Source organism: Eptesicus fuscus, chromosome 4 (genome assembly GCF_027574615.1).
Source record: "Eptesicus fuscus isolate TK198812 chromosome 4, DD_ASM_mEF_20220401, whole genome shotgun sequence".
Lineage (NCBI taxonomy): Eukaryota > Metazoa > Chordata > Mammalia > Chiroptera > Vespertilionidae > Eptesicus > Eptesicus fuscus.
The window spans coordinates 107195373-107215428 of NC_072476.1; the positions used below are offsets into that span (position 1 = coordinate 107195373).

The following is a 20056-nucleotide window of genomic DNA, read 5'->3' on the forward strand; positions in this document are numbered from 1 at the left end:
GTGGATAGAGTGTCGGCCTGCGGACTCAAGGGTCCCAGGTTCGATTCCGGTCAAGGGCATGTACCTTGGTTGCGGGCACATCCCCAGTGGGGGGTGTGCAGGAGGCAGCTGATTGATGTTTCTCTCTCATCGATGTTTCTAACTCTCTATCCCTCTCTCTTCCTCTCTGTAAAAAGTCAATAAAATGTATTAAAAAAAAAAAAGAAGCAAAGTTAAATATTTAACTTTTTAATGATAAAAATGAACTGTATTAATTCTTTTCTGAAATAGTTTGTATTTGCTTTTAGAAACAAACTAAATACTACAGTTAAGGGAAGATTAAAGAACACATAAGCCTGTGTTATAGGAATCGCTCATGTTTTCCTGACAGATACTACACATGAACAATTGTTGTGTTTCATTTGCTTGCGTTTTCGTCATTCTGTAACTGTCAGTCGCTGTTTTGCTTTTTCTTGGGAATAACGATTGTTTTCTTTAGGATTTTTCTCTTCCTGGTTTTTGAATTGCGATGTTTGCTTGCTAGGCCACCGCAGGGCACACTTCAGGATTCAGCGCATTCTGCAGACTCGTCAGCGTCGGCCAGCGACCTGAGGCGACAGAGGTTTTCCGTGAAAACCCACTCCCGGTTGCCCTACCTCGTCGCTTCTGACGGCTACATGGTCACGACCCTGCGGTTTCTCGATGGGCTGTCCCCCTCGGGGCTGCTGCGGTCCCTGCTGCTGGACGCGACCCGGCGGCTGGAGAGGGCGTACCGCGGCCTGGTGCTGTCGGAGGTAGCGTGCCCGGGCCTCGGCCGTCGGGGCTGGCTCCGGCACCGATGGGGATGTCCTCGCAGGTAGCGTGTTTGGCTGCTGTAGACGGATGGAGGGTAAAGTTTTGCTCTCGGGGATCTTTTCTTCCGTAGCCGCGAGGCAGAGCGCTGAACTTGAGGTCTCTGGGGTCCCTGCGGTCGAGCCTGTTAAAACGCCACGGAAGCGAGCGTCCAGCGGACCCTCCCGTCCCCAGGTTCTTGCAGGAAGAGGAGACGGTGAAGTCGCACGAAAAAGCAGATTGGCAGGTACTCGGCGGCAGGGTTTTACCCCTTCGAACAGTGACGTGTGGACCTCAGTCCCAGAAGAGTATTTGGTCTTTCCCTTGTGAAAGGGAAGAGAAGTTTGAGAACACCAAGGGATTCTACATATAAAGAACTGAGTGGTATTAAGCATCATTTTTTTCACTCGTGTTTTAGGATTTCGAAGCAGAAGAAACGAACGAAAGCACACACTTTCCAAACAACTTGCTCTCTTTTTGGAACAAAAACAATGATCCGTCGTTGAGTGGTGCCAAGGAGGGGAGGCTGGAGTTTGCGTCGATGTTCGACACGATACACGCGGAGGACCCCGCCGCGGAGGCGGACGGAACCATCGCAGACCTGCACTCGGTCCAGAAAAACCTCCTCGCGGCCTGGACTGTAGGAGTTTCCAAAAACGTGACGGAAAAAGACGTCATGCTAAATTACACAGTCGTTTGTATCACTTACTTTTTCTACATTCTGCAGTTTATAAAACGTCCTTTCCCAGCACTTGATCTTTCCTTAAGCACGAGCCCGAGGCATCCTGCGTGGGTGCTTTGTGTCTTTCAGCTCCTCCAGCAGTGCCTGTCGGCCCAGCGCTGGGACCTGCGGGGCCGGCCGGCCGTGCGGGCCCTGGTGGCGCTCACCGCCAGCGCGCTGCAGCTCCTGCTGGCCCCGCGGCACCGGGGCCGGGCCTTCTCCGAGCGGCTGGCCGCCTGCGCTCATTTACTCAGGATGGTGGCTGACCACTTAGATGGCGTGGACCATCTTCAGCCTGAAGTCTCGGCGACAGCTGGGGGGAGTAGAACAGCCAGTCAGGACTCCCTGGTGGTCCCCATTTTTCACACATTTCAAGGCAGTGCTTCCCGGGGCGACTGGCCTGGGAACTCGTCTTTCAGGATCCGTCCTCCAGGAGCAAACCTCGTTCAGCAGCCAGGACGCAGGTATGGTGACTGTAACGTTAGGATACCATCCGCAGGATAGAAGCTGTACTTCCCATACTATAAATCTCACCATTTTAAAGTTTACAATTTAGTGATCTTTTTTTTAGAATAGTCATAAGGTCATAGAACTATTAGCACTAATTCCAGAATATTTTTATCACCCGTAAAAGAAACCTTGTATCCATCAGCACTCAGCCTTGTAGGTGTGATTTTATCTGACAGTATTTTAGCACTTATGCCAAGTGCTGTTCCACACACACATTTTATTGGTTTTGGGCAACCAGGTGCTGTGGAGAGATTTTGGTTTAGGTAATAAGCACGAGGGAAACATGACCACAGGTACATAAAGCATTTGTGAAGATTTAAAAAATGTATTTATGCCTGGTTTTGGTCAGTGGACTTTGTGCTGTATTTAAATCCCATCAGTTTGTGTGTGTATTGTTATGTCAGTGAAGAATGCAGGCCGAAAAGAAAGGCTAACCAGGAGGCTATACTGATTCTGATCACCCCTCGTCTGAAACTTGGGTTGATGATCGCCTAATTTTGCGTGCAGGCTGGTGTTTCTGTGGAGAGTCCTGTATAAAAAGACAGTATGGTATCAGACACAGTTAAGTCGAAGAGTTCCTGAAGGTGACAGACCGTTCCCTGCAAAGGTGGCCCAGGAAGCCGCTGCTGTCCAGTCCCTGTTATGTCACATCCAGGCGCACTTGCAGGCGGCCGGAGCCTGCTTGGGCCGAACCTTACAGCTCAAACCCATCAGCGGTCAGTGTCTCATACACCGTTCCTCACCCCATAAATAAGCAAAACAGCTAACGGGGCTTTGATAGTATTAACTGGTCACAATGATTGGTTTTTCAAAATTTCTGGCTGAGCTCTATATGCTGGGTTTTAAAACAAAGTACTTCTTTATAAAGTAATCTAATTAACCCTAACTAATCGTTGGTAAAAAAAATTTGCAGGTGAAGAGTGTTTCCTGTTGGGATCCTATGAAAAGGCTGTTGAACTGTGGAGGAAAGCTCTGCAAGAAACCCAAGAGAACGGTAGGGGGTTATTAAAAATAATATTCGTGCCCTGGCTGGGTTGGCTGAGTGGATAGAGCATTGGCCTTCGGACTGAAGGGTCCCGGGTTCAGTTCCAGTCAAGGGCACATGCCTGGGTTGCTGGCTCGATCCCTAGCAGGGGGTGTGCAGGAGGCAGCCGATCAATGATTCTCTCTCATCATTGATGTTTCTCTCTCTTCTTTCCTCTCTGAAATCAATAAAGATATATTAAAAAAAATAAAAAATAAAAAATATTCGCCATAATATTGGTAGGAACGAATGTTAGCATACTCCAGAGTGTAAAAATAATTTCAAATGCGAGTGCTCAGAACTTCTTCATGCTCAAATAGAATAATGCATATTGTAGGAACCTGCACTGTCAGAAATACTTATTTAAAATTAGTTTTATTTAAAATTAGTCTTAGTCTTGGAATTTGTAGAACCAAGAATTTTTTGTTGTCTGCAGATAAGGCCTCTTCCGTCCTTTTTTTGGTTAGTGATGGAACCCCTGGTTGCTTGCTGATGGGGAAAAATGAGGTTTAGGTCATAAATAAAATCATGTGTCATTTTGTCATTTAGAGGGACTGAAAGTATCTAAATACGAAACTGGGTCAAATACCGCATCACCTCTTACAGAGTTGAGAAATGTGGTGGTCAGTGCGCGTCATAGCGACCGGCCGTTCTGCTGTTTGGTCGATTTGCTTATGAGCCTTTTATTATATAGGATAAAACAGACACAGAAAGGTTCACATAACGAGAGTATACGGCTTCATGGGTTCCATAAACGGGCCACCCCCAGAGTGTCTGCCAGCACCCAGGCCAAGAACCTGGCCTTGCTCATGGTTTTAACATGAGCTTAATTCCCTGGTCTAAGGAGGAAGAAGGACCTGCTTTCTTCAGACGCGCTATTACCTGTCCCTGTTGTACTGCCACCTGTATCGCTATAACTTAAACGACGCCCAGGGATTGTGCGACCAGCTCGTGAGAGGCCTGCTGCGATGGTCCCGCCTCCCCGTGAGGGACAGTGAGGAGAGTGCGGGTACGTTTTCCAGAAATCAGTATCTTTCTTCGTGTTTACAGGTTTGGATATGACATTGCTTAGGTGTAAACGGTGGTGGTTCTGCCGGTTAGGGGTAATTCTGGACTGGCAAGTGCGTTGTGGCCAGATTGCTTTGCTTGGATCCTCCCTGTTGTTAAATGAAACTAGTGACTTAAAGTCACAAGTTCCTAAGTGTATGGCCTCACACGCAGGGGCCAATTATGTTTGTTCTGTTGTCTTCAAGAAGCCCAGATGCCGGTCACAAAGTTACTTGTACCGGCCCTGGGTGCTCACCGAAACAAAACTAATTTCGAGTTCCCTCCCGGGTAATGCTGGGACCGATGTTACCACTTGGTGATGGTCTGACCAGAACCTGCTCTGCTCGCTGGCTCTGTCCCTTAGCGCCCGCGTTGGGACCGCCCGGGCCTGCGCACCCCGAGGCCGCGGTGAGGGTCGTCCAGTCCATGGCCCGGTTCATGGCCGCCTATTTCACCAACCAGCGGCTCTGCGTCCTGCCCCCTCACCACGTGAACGTCCTGCCGCCCCTCCACGTTAGAACAGGTAAGCAGTGTCCTCACTTGTTGCTGCTCTAACATTTAAGACAATTTTACGCGGCGATCGCCACTCCACGGGAGTGATACCGGCAGCTCAGTGCCTGGCGCTCGGGAGACGCTCAGTGACCACGTGCGAAGGAATAAAGTCTGAGAAAGGTGATCGCTCGGGTTTGTGCTTTTTGAATATGGATTTTTTTTTAAGTCACAAATTTTGGATAAGCTGGTATTTATAACGTTTTCATTTTTAAAGTCAAGGTGCTGCCACCTTCATTTCTATAAAAATTAAACAGATTTTGTGTATGCTAATTTAGAACGTAATTTTACTTGGATAGTTAACTTGAAAAAATATTTTTTTATTGCTTTCAGAGAGAGAGGAAGGGAGAGAGAAACAGTGATGTGAGAGCGAAACCTCGATCGGCTGCTCACATTTGCCATTTTATTTTGAGGGAGTAAGTGCAAATCTCAGCAATATGTATTTTTACAAAAATAATAGCCCTGTCATCGTATTTCCAAGTTGTTGATTCCAGTAACTTCAGGGAGGCGAGTACAGAAAGCTGGGGGACGGGCGTCACCCTTGGTATTTAAGCCCAGGCCAGATTTGTAATTTACAAATTGAAAACTACACTTGCCAACTTCCTTAAAAAACACTGATATATCGAACACTGAATGTGCTCCCGTGTGACCTCCGATAAGTTGTGGTTTTCGCTGTGCTTTTTTTGCATGACATGAGGAATGCAGGTCAGGTAAACCTCCGTGTGTGCCCTCCAGAGTTCATAACCTAGAGAAATAGACACAGGAACCGATTGTGCGCTGTGGTCCCGCACTGACACGTACGAACGACCCTCTGCTTATCTGGGTGACACAGGAGCTTCCGGACCCGTGTCACCTGGACGGTGTGGCGCGCTCCGCGCTGCCTCCGCCGCGTCTGTCGCTGCCTGTTGTTCCCTTCGGGACGCTGGCACTCGCTCCCCCACCCACTAACGCGGCGCTTTCTTCCGTGCGAAGTCTCCTGCAGTGTGGAGTAGAGTGTTAGCCCGTGTTGTATGCGCCTTCCTGGGGTGTGTAGGAGATACCGTGAAGAGTCACCGTGCCGGGTGAGCGGCGGGAGCGGCTGCGGGTGGTGATGGCGGGTCCTCTCCCCGCGCAGAGCCGGCCCCGCGGAGCGTCCCCCTGCAGCGCGCGGCGGCGGCCCGGGCCGTCCGAGAGCAGAGCCTCTCCCGCGTGTGGACCGCGGACTACGCCCTGGAGCTGCTGCTGATCGGCGGCCTGGTGCCGGAGGCCGTGTGGCTGGCCCGGGAGCTCGGGGACTGGAAGACGGCTGTGTCCATCGGCGTGGCCTGCCAGCTGAGCCGCCGGGGCCGCGGCTTCTCCAGGTGCCTCTCCTCCCTCCCTCCGACCCATTCCGCGGACGGGACGTCCCCGCCAGCCTCGTCCCGGAGGACTGCCCCGTGAGGGGTGTCTGTCCAGCCACTGGGCACGTGCGCTGTGGCCAGTCAGAGCGAGGAACTGAACTTCCCACCTGATTGAGACTTAAATGCCTGTGCGCAGCTAGTGGGTGCTGTGCTGGGCAGCTCAGTGGCTTGCTCATTGGTATTAAAATGCTTATTTGGAGCATTAATTTGTTAGTAACGCCCTCAAAGAGCTCATAGTCGATGGGAGAGTTTGCCCTGGATTTGAGTTTAAGCTAGTCAAGCCAGTCTCTGTTTTAACTTTCCTGTATGTTATGGGATTGCTGTGTCTTTTATATTTTTCAAGGAGGTGACTAAGCATGTATTTCCTTACTAAGTAACCTCTGTGCACACTCTATACCAGGTGTATTCGTGGATGTAAACCCAAGTGGTGCCTAGTTCCTGTGCTTAAGGCCTTTCTAGTTTGTAGGAAACAGGCACGTCATTCTAGTTCACATGCCCGGTGAGAACAGGCCGCGGTGCTGGGGAGGGCAGGGCCCCAGGGGGAGGACGGAAATGCCCGGGTGGGAGGTGCCACTGGAGGTGGGCATGGAAGGGAAGACGGGATCTTGGCAGTTGGAGTAGCTACAGGGAGAGAGAACTTTCCAGACACAAGCAAAGGCATTTGGCCAGGCCAGGGCTGGTCCAGTTTGGACAGAGCCCGTCTGCAGGCAGCGGGGGCCGTCGGGTGAGACGTTTCAGCGCCATCACCGTGGAGCGGCTTGGGCCCCTCCTTAAGGCAGCGTTTCCTGATGACATTTCCTTCTTAGATGCGGGACGAATAGTGGAAGCGAATTTCACTGTCAACTTCACGTGTAGTTCTCGGGGTGTGAATATTTGCTTTTTTGAAAATTTGGAGTCATTTCTCCTAATTTGATGTGATTTCAGGTTCAAGAAAAAGGGCCAGAATCTGCCGTTCAACATGACTCCAGCAGGGATTTTCCAGGAGAAACTCCAGTGTCTGTTAGGTCAGCCGGCCTCTTCGGAAGCAAAAAGAGAAATGGGCTCAAAATACAAACAGTTTACAGGTGTGTTACCTTCACAGGCCTGGTAGGTAGAGCTCGTTAGCTAATGAGCCTTGTGGTATTTTAAAAGGCTGGTAAATACCCACAAGTATATTAACACTTTGAAGTAAGCTTATTGAAAATCAAAGTGTACTACGTATTTAAAAAAAAAAATATATATATGTATATATTTATTGATTTCAGAAAGGAAGAAGAGGGAGAGAGAGATAGAAACATCAGTGATGAGAGAGAACCATTGATCGGCTGCCTCCTGCACGCCCCACACGGGGATCAAGTCCACAACCTGGGCATGTGCCCTGACCAGGAATTGAACCTGGAACCTCTTGGTGCCTGGGATGACTCTCAGCCACTGGGTCACCCCAGCCTGGCACAGGAGTGCTTTCATACTGTGTGCTAAGCCTTAAAGCATGCTGACCATAGTTGAAGTCATTTTTATTAACTATGATAGTAGTACCATGATGGATTATTAAGAAAAAAACTTAAAAATCACTATTACTCTCCCATTGCCTTCACATAATGTTTTATTTTATTTGGCTGTATTTCTTGATATTTTTTTTTTACTCAGAACTATACTTCAAAAATATTTTTATTATACATTGTTACTGCTACAATGTCTAATTTTGGAAAAAGTACTTGTGCCATGATTGCCTATAATCTTAAAGTAACAGAGTAGTCATTACATTTCTGTCTGGAAGCTTGCATGTCAGCCGATAGGTTTATTTTTGATGACCAGCTCTGTTCAATGTGAGATGTTACCCTGCAAAGCAGAGTGAGAAGTAGGATCACGTGTTAACTGTCTCACCTCACGTGCGTGTAGATCCCATTGAAGAGGAGGACGCGCACCTGCTGCTGGGCTCCGTGCGGGAGGTGCTGAAGGCCGCGGCCATGGCCGAGGCGGATGTCCTCTCGGAGACGTGGCAGCTTCTGGTCCGCTCCGCCAAGGACTTCAGCCGGAGGCTCTGGGGCCTGGTGCCCGGCGGCCTGTACCTCCCCGCCCCTCCGCTCTACTGTCCTCAGCCTGCTCTTCTCAGCGAAGTAAGCTGGCCTTTGAATTTAAAGTGGATTTTGTCCAACGTCGGACTTGATTCTGTGTACCACGGCCTGTGACAAGGCCTTTGCACTTGGCTAGTTCTCAGTCGAGTGGGAAGCGTACGCGAACCGTACAGAATAAGTCATAGAGATACAGTGGGGTCTGAGCAGAGGCCAGAGCAGCCCGTGGGAGGGCCTCCCCGAGGAGGTGACGCGAGCTAGGAGAACGGGGAGAGGAAGGACGGGGCCTTGCCTCCTCCGGGAGCGGAGCTCTCTGCACCGTTCCGTTCCGCCGATGGGGTCGGAGGGTGGCCTTCACCTGTTGGGGAAGATCTGGGATTCGGGTCCAGTTAGCCCTCTCCGTTGTTCGAGGGGAGGGAAGTGTTTCCTGGACGCTAGCCATCGCTCCAGTTGAAATCTCAGGCCAAGACTCGACATTTTCTTTATAAAATCTCCAGGAACGTTCTAGGTTCCGAGGCACTGTCTTTACTGCACGTTAACGTGGAACGTTCTCACCTTCCTGGCTACAAGGTGTGATTGTATTTTCTCAGGAGGACGGCGACGATCTCCTGTTAAGAGCGGAGAAGGAGACCCGCCAGAAGGTGTCCGGGATCCTGCAGCGCCTGCTCCTGCTCCTCCGCGCGGCGCGCTGCTCCTTCCCGGCCGCGCAGTGGTACATCCTGCAGCTGCGGCGGGCCAGGAAGGTCATGCAGAAGGTGGGCGGGTCTCCTGTGCGTGCTGTGAGCGCTTAGGATTGGTGACTGGGACGTGTTCCCATGGAGTCCTGCCTGTCAATCCCTGGTCAGACTTACCCCAGTGAACCTCGACAGACCAAGTTCTTTCTGCTGAACAATGCGGACTCTGCCCTGGGTCTCTCTGAGTCCCATCCTGCCTGGCAATGGAAAGTCTAATGTGGCCCGGCCAGTGTGGCTCAGAGGTTGAGCGTCAACCTATGAACCAGGAGGTTGCGGATCGATTGCCGGTCAGGGCACGTGCCGGGGTTGTGGGCTCGATCCCCAGTCCGGGGTGTGCAGGAGGCAGCTGATCAGTGATTCTCTCTCATCACTGATGTTTCGCTCTCTTTCTCTCTCTCCCTTCCTCTCTGAAATCAATTAAAAATATATTAAAGGAAGTATAATATAGTCAGTTAATTTCAGTTACATTCCCTCCCCCCACCCCAGTCACTGGGGATTTAAACTCAGTTCGTGGTTTTCGCCGACGTCGGCCCGAGGTATTGCCGGTGATCTGGGGGTGGAGTCACAGAAAGCGAGGGTTGCTCCTGGTTCTGTCTCCGCTCCGTGGTCCCACCAGCCAGTGCCCCTGCCGGTGGCTGGGACGGCAGCTGCCTGGGCTGTGGCTCCCGCACTGGCTGCAGCCAGCGGTCGCTGCACTCCTGCCTGACCTGAGCCGGGGGGACATCTGCCGGATGCCCTGGTCCAGCTGCAGGTCCTTTGCAGGCGGCAGCCTCTGTGAACGTGGAAACCAGTGTTATTAGCCCCAGTACCTTTCATTTGGCCCCGGATTCCATTAAAAACAAGCGTCTGCACCTTCTACTTTATGGGACGGACCCCTGAGGCTCCGAGACGTGGTTTATCACGTTGTTCTTGAAAATTAGTGTCTCTTTAGAGAGACAGGTTTGTCCTCATCCTGTATTTTGTCATCCCAAAAGTGTGGGTTATTTTGTATGTTTACTGAAAACTATGGAAATCTGAATAAAGAATGGTCTTTAGTTAATGTGTCAAAATATGGGTTCATTGATCACAAATGCACTATAATGATGCAAGCTGCTGATAATGGGGAAACTGCATGGAAACACTGGGGACTGAGCACGCAACCTGGGCATGTGCCCTAATTGGAATCGAACCGTGACCTCCTGGTTCACAGGTCGAGGCTCAACCACTGAGCCATGCCGGCTGGGCGTACACATAGTTTTATTTTAGGTGAAAGTTAGATACCTTAACTTCTTTATCATGCCTCTGGAGAAAGGACAAAAAGCATTAAATTCTTTTTGTACAGACATAACTGAGTGACAAGAGGATAATTTGATTAAACCTGTTGTTCTCTTTTGAGATTGAGCCTAGTGAACCTTTTGAAGTAAGTGTGTGAGCTGAGTTTCTGAGAGCACGGCTGATTTCAGGACTCTCTTCTTGGGTAGTGTCGGAACCATGCTGTGTTTTCCGTTCTCTGTGGTTTATCTTCACCTGCTGCCTGATGCTTTATAGTTCCCTTAGACATTGATCTAGGCAGCTGACAGTGAACGTGTCCTGTCCTTCTTCACTTTCAGATTCGAATGAAAGGGTCCCTCCCCTCCCTGAGTCCCTTCCCTCAGTCATTGCTGCACTACTGCCTGGGCGGCGTGGCCTTCTTCCGACCCGGAGCAACGGGAGACAGAAAGCTGGATGAGGTTTCCATTAAAGCAATAGGTTTGTCCCAAAGGAACTGCTTGCTTAGAATATTAATGAATGATCTACTTTACACCTGATTTGGGGACGTTTCCATAGAACAGGATACTCTCCTGGCGATGAAAAGATGTGTGTTTACCACATGGAAAGCAATCCAAGATACGTTAAGTGAAGAGAAAAGAAAACTGCATAATAGGGTTCTATGTGTCTTTATGTACTGGTATTGGTTTTAATAAAGAATATTCATTGACATTGGAAATTATGTTTTAGTACTGAAAATTTTTAAACTTAAATGCCTATCTATAAGTGATTTTCCAAATAAGTTAACTATATAGCATTAAGTACAGGTGAATGCATTGGCTTAAATAGTATCTAATGAGCTTAAAGCAAGTAACTACCAGTAACAGAGTAAGTTATTTATTCTTTAACAGTGACTTTAATATTTTCATGCAACTGACATGCATGAACTATTCTAGAATAATAATATACATGAAACTCTGGAAGGTTCTCCATGACTTTTATGTAAGGTGTTGATAATGAGTGTATGTTTCTTTTATACTCAAGAAAATACATTTATTTTGTGTGTGTGGGGGGGACACGCAGCGGGAGTTGACGTGGCTCCATCGGCGTCCGTCCTCACCCGGCCCTCCTGGTGTGTCCTGCCTCAGGGAGTTTCCGGGACCTCTGTGCGCTGTGCTGGATGCTGCATGTCCGGGATCAGCTATCCCGCAGCTGCAGGCAGTACCAGAAAGCAAGAGAAGACGCGGGGGGAAAGGAGGTACTTGCCTTGCCAAAGAGGAAGAAACGGAACGGGCATTGCTTGCAGAACTGTCGCTTGATAGATTTTACTGTTTGGAGCAGAATTTTCTTTAGGATTTATTCTGCCTGCCATCTGCAGTGAAAAGGAAACCCATTTTTTTCAATACCCGTGTAGGACCCCGCCGTGGAGTTGGACTCGTGCGCGGTCGAGCACTGTCTCTGTGCGGTGGAGTGGGCTTGCAGAATGCTGCCCTTCTCTCGCTTTTCTAACGTCGAGGAGCTTGTTCAGGATCTGATTCTGAGCCTTCTTGGAGATCTGCCACCGGTCAGAAAGGTAATGTGAGTGTAGGTGAACCTGAACTACACCAGGGTCGGAAACTTTAAGGGATCGTTCTTGTAATTAAGGATGATGTTGCTCATAAAACTCGCTTTTTCGTTTTTCTTAAGGTAGCAGACATTTTTGTGAAAGCGTTTCCCAATCCTGAGGACATCAGGGTTCCTTTAAGAGAAAAATACCACTCTCTCCGGCAGAGACTCAGCCACTGCGTCGTGAAAGGTACCGCTGGTCGTTTCTCCATACCTGCTGGGAAGGCTGCTCTGCTGGGGACTCTGGTTTGTCTGGACAGCACTGGTCCTCCCGGGTGCGCCTTTCTCCTCCTGGGAGACGGGGTGCACAGCCCGCCTTCCCCGCGCAGCACCAGATCCGCGGGGAGCAGACAGGAGCCGGCTCCCGCGTGGCTCTGTCGCTTAGTAACTAACCTGTGCCCCGGGCGGGGGGCTCAGTCCCTCCGAGCCTCATTTCTGTGTTTGCAAAATTACTATCTTGATCCGGGTCTAAGAATGTGTATTGAAAGAGGATTAAATAAGATAAATTCTATAAAGTGAGCATGTAGTGCTTTTCATACTGAGAATATTTTATTGAAAACTAGTATTCTTTCCCTTTGTGGTTATTTATGCTTCCTCTAGTTTTATCCTATACATGCAAGATGATCTTGTGGAAATTATTTTTTTATTGTGGTAAACATCTAATCTAATAATAGACAAATATGCAAATTGACCATACCTCCGACACACCCACAAGCCACGCCCACAAGCCACACCCACCATCCAATCAGAACAAGTATGCAAATTAACCCAAACCAAGATGGCTACAGCCACAGAGAGCAAGGTTTCCTAGGTAACAGAGGAGGCCAAGCTTTCCATAGCCGTTGCAGGCCTAAGCCTCCACTCAAGCTACAAAGTTTCAATTATAGAAGGTAAACAAATTCAAACAAATGGCGGCAGAATGGAGCTTGAGAGAGCAGGCCAGTGTTGCCGCCGGCAACAGGGGAAGCAAAGCTTTCCACACACCCTGGCCGGGCTCACCTGCTTAAGGCAACAAAGTTTCAATTATAACCCCAACACAATGGCTGCGGCCTCGGAGGGAGCCCCAGGCTTGGCTTGGCTCCGCTCCAGGCTACAAAGTTTCAATTGTAGAAGGAAAATAAATTCCAGATACCAGGGCCTCCGCTTGGGTTACCAGGGGGTGTGGCCGGCCTGCAAACCACCACAGGCCCCTCACCCAGGCCGCTCCACACCCCAAGGGTACCCCACCCTGATCAGGGACGCCCTTCAGGGCAAACCAGCTGGCCCCCACCCCTGTACCAGGCCTCTATCCTATCTAATAAAAGAATAATATGCAAATTGATCATCACTGCAACACACAATATAGCTGCCCCCATGTGGTCAAAGATCCTGCCCCCATGTGGACACAAGATGGCCACCACAAGATGGCCAGCAGGAGAGGGCAGTTGGGAGGCACCCGGCCTGCAAGGGAGGGCAGTTGTGAGGAATCAGCCCTGCAAGGGAGGGCAGTTGAGAGGGACCAGGCCTGCAAGAAAGGGCAGTTGGAGGTGATCAACCCTCCAGGAGAGGGCAGTTAGGAGTGACCAGGCCGGCAGAGGAGGGAAGTTGGGGGCAAACAGGCTGGCAGGGGAGCTGTTAGGCATCAATCAGGCTGGCAGCGGAGTGGTTAGGGGGTGATCAGGCTGGCAGGCAGAAGCGGTTAGGGCCAATCAGGAAGGCAGGCAGGCAAGCAGTTGGGAGCCAGCAGTCCTGGATTGTGAGAGGGATGTCCGACTGCCCGTTTAGGCCCGATCCCACTGGGATCGGGCCTAAACGGGCAGTCGGACATCCCTCGAGGGGTCTCATATTGGAGAGGGTACAGGCTGGGCTGAGGGAGAACCCCCCTCCGTGCACGAATTTCGTGCACCGGGCCTCTAGTACATAATAATGAAATTTGCCATTTTAAGTGTAGAATTCAGTGCCTTAACCGTGATGTGGAAATGTTAAAAAAATTCAAATTACCCACATTTTTAGAGCTAATCTAGTATTTAGGTCTAGTTATGTCCTATGATTGCATATTACTGCATTCATATCCTTATATTGCATTTATGATTTCTATTTTTTTAAAATATATGTTTATTGATTTCAGAGAGGAAGGGAGAAGGAGAGAGAGATAGAAACATCAGTGATGAGAGAGAATCATGGATCGGCTGCCTCCTGCACACACGTTCCTGGGGATCGAGCCCGCAACCCGGGCATGTGCCCTTGGCCAGAATCAAACCTGGGACCCTTCAGTCCGTAGGTTGACGCTCTATCCACTGAGCTAAAGCAGCTAGGGTGTGATTTCTATTTTTTTAAAGATGTTTTTGACATCCTCTAAAACCTAAAAGTCTTGTTTGGGTACGAATGTTTAAACTTTTTTATAGGCAGCCTGCAAACACTTCCCTTTCCATTGCTTTCCATTAGTTGAAGTCAGAAGGTGTCCTTGTTCCTTTGGCTAAAGTTAGACTCATCTTCCTTATTTACCACTCTGTGGGGATAGGAAAAGGATTAGTGTTTCTCTTTATAGTTATTGTTCTGATGTCTAAGATGGTTAAATTACTTCGTAATTTTTGTTTTCCAGGATACACTTTAGAAAAATGTTTTTATTGATTTCAGAGAGAGGAAGGGAGAGAGAGGGACGGATAGAAACATCAATGATGAAAGAGAGTCATTGATCGGCTGCCTCCTGCACGCCCCACACTGGGGATCGAGTTGGCCACCCGGGCCTGTGCCCTGAACCGGAATCAAACCTCCTGGTTCCTGGGTTGGTGCTCAACCTCTGAGCACGCCGGCCGGGCCAGGGTCCTGTCCCGCTTGCTCTTAGTGGGCCTTCTCCGGCTCCACAGGGAGTGTGGACTGCGGCTTCCTCACGCATCCTGATGCAGGCCCATCGGGGAGGGGAGTGGCCGTACTTGTCGGCGGCTCTGTGTCCGGATCGGCCCTTCTCGAGCTGAAACCTCTTGTGTCCTCGGGAGGGACCCGAATCGGCCCTTCTCGAGCTGAAACCTCTCATGAGCGGACGCCTGGCCTTCTCTCTTGCCAGGTCCCCACACCGAGGAGACCCTGTCTGTCGCCATGCGTGCCCTCCACAAAGTGAGGGCGAAGGCCCTCAGACGCGTGCAGAGGAACATCGGGCCCTTCGAGACGCACGTCTGGGAGCCCGCGGAGGACAAGCCCGCCGGAGGTCCCGGGTTCGAGGGGTGCTCCCTGGGGACGAGCCCGAGCAGGAGCACACTCACAGACCTGGGCACGCCCCCGGGCCACAGCGAGGCCGACACGCTCTCGGAGGCTCGGTCGGCCGGAGGAAGGAGCGGGACGCCTCTCCATGGCAGGTGCGGCTGAGCGCCCTCCAAGCCGGCGGTCCCAGCCCTCCCTTTGAAAGAAAGGTCTCCACGTTTCCACGCAGCTGATGAGCTGGCCTCAGTCCCCGCGACCGACCGCACTGCTTGGCGGCTTCCCGGGGACGAGTGCTGCCCCCTCACAGGCGCTGCGAGTGCAGATGAGACTGTGCGTTCGAAAAGCCGTTAAAACCGGTGACGAGACAGGAAGTAATTTGTCACCTGAAAGTGTAAAATCAAATGAGTAGGTTGAATTCTGGAGATCAATGAAGAATTTTAGTTCTTTTAGTAATCTCTAGACTTAAATAGTTCAGGGTTTTGGGGTGAGCTAACTTTTATTTTTCAGTTTCCAGGGAAGGAAATGGCACATTTCATTTTTGAAACTCGTCCCTAAATTGTTGAGAGATTCTTGCTCATCATTTAAACTTCTGAACTCTTATTGAACCAGACTTTTTCCTTTAAATACATTTTTATTGATTTTAGAGAGGAAGGGAGAGAGAGAGAGAGAGAGAGAGAGATTGATGGGCTGCCTCCTGCACGCCCCACACTGGGGATTGAGCCCACAACCCGGACATGTGCCCTGACCAGGAATTGAGCCGTGACCTCCTGGTTCATAGGTCTACACTCCACCACTGAGCCACGCGGGCCGGGCAGATTTTTTTTATAATTCTGGTATCTGAAATGTAATTTATCCTTCTCACACCTGAAGGAGTATGTAACTGAGCATACCCTTGCTTAAGTGAAGGAATCCCTCTACTCCAAGCATCTGCCGACACCGTATAGTGCAGGGTGTGCTGGCCGACCAGTCAGCGTCTGCGTGCACGGCCGCCCCGGAGGCCGCTCGCTGGGCCTGTGTGATAAGCAGAGACGCAGACCTGGCGCTCTGGCCCCGGCCCAGCAGGAACTTGGACTTCTCGTTCCTGGACCCCGGGGTCTGTGTTCTGCCCCGAGGACCACGTTGAGAGGAAGCAGGTTGGCGGTTCGGGTCCGGTAGCAGCAGAGTGTTTGAAAGTCCCTCCTTTCGTGTGGAGGGTCCTGCGGCGGCCCTGCTGCTCCAGCACATGTGCCTGCGGGAGCGCACGGGCAGGTGCAGGAGGAACGGCGCAGGCTCCGGGTGTGTTGGTGCCGTGTGGTTCTTCCTGTCTTTTGTCTGACCTTGTAGAGCAGCGGTCGCCAGCCGTCGGTCCGTGAGGTCCGAAAGGTGGGCGACCGCTGTGTTAGAGGATTTATTTTTCCTCCCAGAAAAACATTCGTGTTTTCTGATAGGAAAACTTCTGTGACTACATCTTAACACAAATTTTTCCTTTTATATTAATGTGTGGTATTTTTTATTTTGAAATTTTTATTTTTATCCTCACCCAAAGATATGTTTATTAAATTTTTTAGAGAGAGATGGGGGGGCGGGGAGAGAGAGAGAGGGACAAAGAAACATAGATTGGTTGTCTCCTGTACACCCCCTGCCTGGGATCAAACCCGCAACCTGGGCATGTGCCTTGACTTGGAATGGAACCTGCAACCTTTTGGTGGACGGATGCTCCAACTGACAGCCACCGGGTCAGGCTGGTGTTTTTTAGATTCAGAATGTTCGGCTCCAGCGAACACTTAGAGATTGTTTAGTCCAACCCCCTCATTTGAAAGATAGATAATCGAAGCATTAAAAAATATAGGACTTAATCAGTGGACAGAATTTTTATTGTCAATTCTAACGTAAGTTTTACCGATTAAATGATCTTTAATTTTGTCTTTTCTAATTTTGTTTCGCTGTAGGAAGGCTCCAGATCACGTGGAATCAACGCTGACTGCTAAGCCCAGTGATGACCAGAACGTGGGTGATCAGAAAGGAAGCCCGACAAGGAGAGATCAGGAAAAGGCGTTACAGCACGCACTGCCTGTGATCGGTGTCTGGGAGTTTGAACGTGACGACGACGAGTACGTGAAGTTCCTGGACCTCTTCCTGAGTTACGTTCTGGAGCGAGACCTGCGTGGTTGCGAGGACCCCGGCGTTCCATTGCTGACGAGCTTCTCGGGGCATCTTAGAGAACTGGAACTGAACCCTCTGCTCTCGGGCGTGCACGCAGCATTGCTCCGCCGCCCGGGCGAGGCCAGGGGCCAGGCCGTGTTCCGAGCGGGCTCCTGCTTCGAGGTCGCTCCGGAGCCTGAGGACCCAGAAGGCCCGGCGCCTCCAGCCCCAGGGCTGGCCGCAGGGCCCAGGCCCCCTCCAGAGAACCTTCTGGGTGGTTTTACTGAAAACAGCGGGGAGAGCGGCTTGTTCGGTTTAAAGCGGAAGGCACTCTACAGGACACACGGTGATGGTGCAGACAAGCCTCGCATCCCGCGGCTGTCGAGCCGGAGTGCGTGGGCTGCCGAGGGCAGTTGCAGAGGAAGGTGTGTGTTCAGAGTGATCGGGGGCAGTGACTCAGGCCCCCTGGCCGAGCTCCCTCCTGCGCTGGGTGCAGCGGGCGGCGCAGGGCTGCAGGGGCTGCTGGAGTGGATGCTGCGATGGGCCGCCCGCAGGCTGCCCTGCGACCCCAGCCTCCTGGCGCCGGCCCAGGCCCGGCCTGTCCTCCGGGTGAGAACCTCTGCGGCTGCCATTCTGACATCACTGTGGCTCTCGGAACAGCCCTACGCTGCTGCCTACAAGGCAAAGAGTGCCAAGGCAAAGAGTGCCGTTATGGAGGTAAGTGCCCGAGTTACTCCATGCAAGTGGGAATTCTCGATTCAGATTAAAGTATACTTATATTTCCCCAGGTGCTGAAGGATTATTAAGAAACTAAGCTAATGACAAGATGGAGTATAATCTGATCACCCTATATAATAAAAGCCTAATATGCAAATTGACCTAACGGCAGAATGACCAGTTGCTATGATGCGCACTGACCACCGGGGGCAGACACTCAATGCAGGAGCTGCCCCCTGGTGGTCAGTGAGGCGCTCCCACAGGGGTAGTGCCGCTCGGCCAGAAGCCTGTCTCACGGCTGGCCTCCATGGCAGCGCTAAGGAGCAGCGAGCAGGCGGGCGGTGAGGAGCGAGGGGTCTCGGATTGGCGGACATCCCCCGAGGGCTCCCGGACTGTGAGAGGGCGCAGGCCAGGTTGAGGGACACCGCCCCCTCCAGTGCACGAAATTCGTGCACTGGGCCTCTAGTTGATGATAACCACCTAATTTTTTCCTTCTTCAAGTGGTTCCTTCAAGTCTTAGAAGTGATTATTTGGGGAACAAGTGCTTGGTGAGGTTTGAGGGCTCTGTGTCTGTTGATAAAAAGGAGGAAACGAGAAGGCCATGTTAAGGTGTTATGAGACCTGTTGCTAGAGGTGACCTTGCCCTCTCGTTAGGACGCGCCCCTTCTGTCTCCTCTCTCCTTCCTGGGTTCCTCTCAGCGGTGACGCTAGCGACGCTGCGTGTGTAGTGGTACATGTAGTGTCCGTGGGAGGAGGGGGGCTCAGGAGCCTCCTGCCCCCGTCTTGGTTGACCCCCCTTCATGGTCTAATTCTGCACTTGTTCTGTTTTAAACTGCCTCCACTGGAACATAGTTTACTCTAGGACAAGCATGTCAAACTCAGGCCAACGCCGGCCAAATAGACGAGGCGTGCGGCCTGCGGGCTGCAAGTTTGACATGCTTGTACTAGGATGAAGGGTGTGAGTGTGTGTGTGTGTGTGTGTGTGTGTGTTTTATTTTTTATGAGTTTTTGGGGTTTTTTTAGATCAGTTTTGTTGTCCTAAGTTAGTTTACAAGATGATGTGGTATTTGTTGTCACGGAAATGTGTGTTTGTAGGTGTTGCATAACTAAATACCTAAGTAAGCGATAAAAGCTTTTCATCCATCCATTGCATTTTAGCTGTAAATATTTCTGCCTGCTGTGTCATTTTGAAGTAATTACTAACTGCCTTCCTAACAGCCAAGAGAATTACAAGGAAGCAGCTCTGCATGTGTTTGCTGTTTTCCTGTGGCCTGAAAACGTGGGTGGTCCCCCTTACCCATTCCTGAGGCCGGGCTCTGTGGATGCTGCTCAGGCAGCCAGTCCGCTTTGCTTTCTCCGGGCGGAGGAAGGCTTGGTCGTTGCCTCAGCGTCCGGGAGATGTGCACCAGCGATGAGCTCTAAGTGCTGCACATGGCTTGTTCCAGGTGCCAGAGCGTCCTCGCCCCGGGTCTCCGATGGGGCCCCCCGGTGAGGGTGCCTGCAGGATGCGCGCCGGCTGCTCGGTGGCAGGGTCCGGGCCAGGGGGGCCCGGCGGAGGGGATGGCCCCAGTGAACCTCGTCGGAGCGCCCTGAAGTAAGTGCCTACCGCGGCCTCCTTTTCCACGGACGGACGGCCTCGTTGGATGCTGTTCGGGCTTGAGGGGGAGGCTTGCACCGTCGAGGGTTAAAGGAAGAAGCATGTGCTTGCACTAGAGAACCGGACGTGAGCACTTTCTGACGTGCTTTAGGCACTCCTGGCAAACTCTTCCCTGTTAGCCTCGCGCTTCCCTCTGAGAGAGGAGCGAGCGGCTCGTCCTGAGGAGCCCTTGTTATGCTAACGGGTCCCACTGTCACCCCCTTCCCCTGGGAAGCAGTGCTCTGCGAGATCTGTCCTTGGACCCCAACGTGGAGCCTGTATACAGGGGAGTCCTTGGGGAGAAGGGCAAGCTTGAACGAGTTGACATTATTCTTTTTTTTTTATATATATATATTTTATTGGTTTTTTACAGAGAGGAAGGGAGAGGGATAGAGTTAGAAACATCGATGAGAGAGAAACATCGATCAGCTGCCTCCTGCACACCCCCCACTGGGGATGTGCCCGCAACCAAGGTACATGCCCTTGACCGGAATCGAACCTGGGACCTTCCAGTCCGCAGGCTGACGCCCTATCCACTGAGCCAAACCGGTTAGGGCTTAAATATATTTTATTGATTTTTTACAGAGAGGAAGGGAGAGGGATAGAGAGAAACATCGATGAGAGAGAAACATCGATCAGCTGCCTCCTGCATACCTCCCACTGGGGATGTACCCGCAACCAAGGTACATGCCCTTGACCGAAATCGAACCTGGGACCCTTGAGTCTGCAGGCCGACGCTCTATCCACT

The 20056-nt window shown here is 51.1% G+C and overlaps 1 protein-coding gene across 1 annotated transcript in view; it reads left to right on the plus strand.

The window, feature by feature from the left end:
* CPLANE1 (ciliogenesis and planar polarity effector complex subunit 1) overlaps positions 1 to 20056 on the plus strand; it is a 68111-nt gene that overhangs the window by 8765 nt on the left and 39290 nt on the right. Inside the window, exons 9-26 of the mRNA XM_054715318.1 lie at positions 524 to 773; positions 905 to 1057; positions 1229 to 1995; positions 2549 to 2757; positions 2955 to 3035; positions 3910 to 4074; positions 4477 to 4635; positions 5776 to 6001; positions 6965 to 7104; positions 7919 to 8136; positions 8682 to 8846; positions 10415 to 10553; positions 11201 to 11310; positions 11467 to 11625; positions 11739 to 11847; positions 14701 to 14989; positions 16763 to 17672; positions 19118 to 19266. Of these exons, the coding sequence (XP_054571293.1) occupies positions 524 to 773; positions 905 to 1057; positions 1229 to 1995; positions 2549 to 2757; positions 2955 to 3035; positions 3910 to 4074; positions 4477 to 4635; positions 5776 to 6001; positions 6965 to 7104; positions 7919 to 8136; positions 8682 to 8846; positions 10415 to 10553; positions 11201 to 11310; positions 11467 to 11625; positions 11739 to 11847; positions 14701 to 14989; positions 16763 to 17672; positions 19118 to 19266 (4398 nt within the window). The remainder of the gene's footprint in view (positions 1 to 523; positions 774 to 904; positions 1058 to 1228; positions 1996 to 2548; positions 2758 to 2954; positions 3036 to 3909; positions 4075 to 4476; positions 4636 to 5775; positions 6002 to 6964; positions 7105 to 7918; positions 8137 to 8681; positions 8847 to 10414; positions 10554 to 11200; positions 11311 to 11466; positions 11626 to 11738; positions 11848 to 14700; positions 14990 to 16762; positions 17673 to 19117; positions 19267 to 20056) is intronic.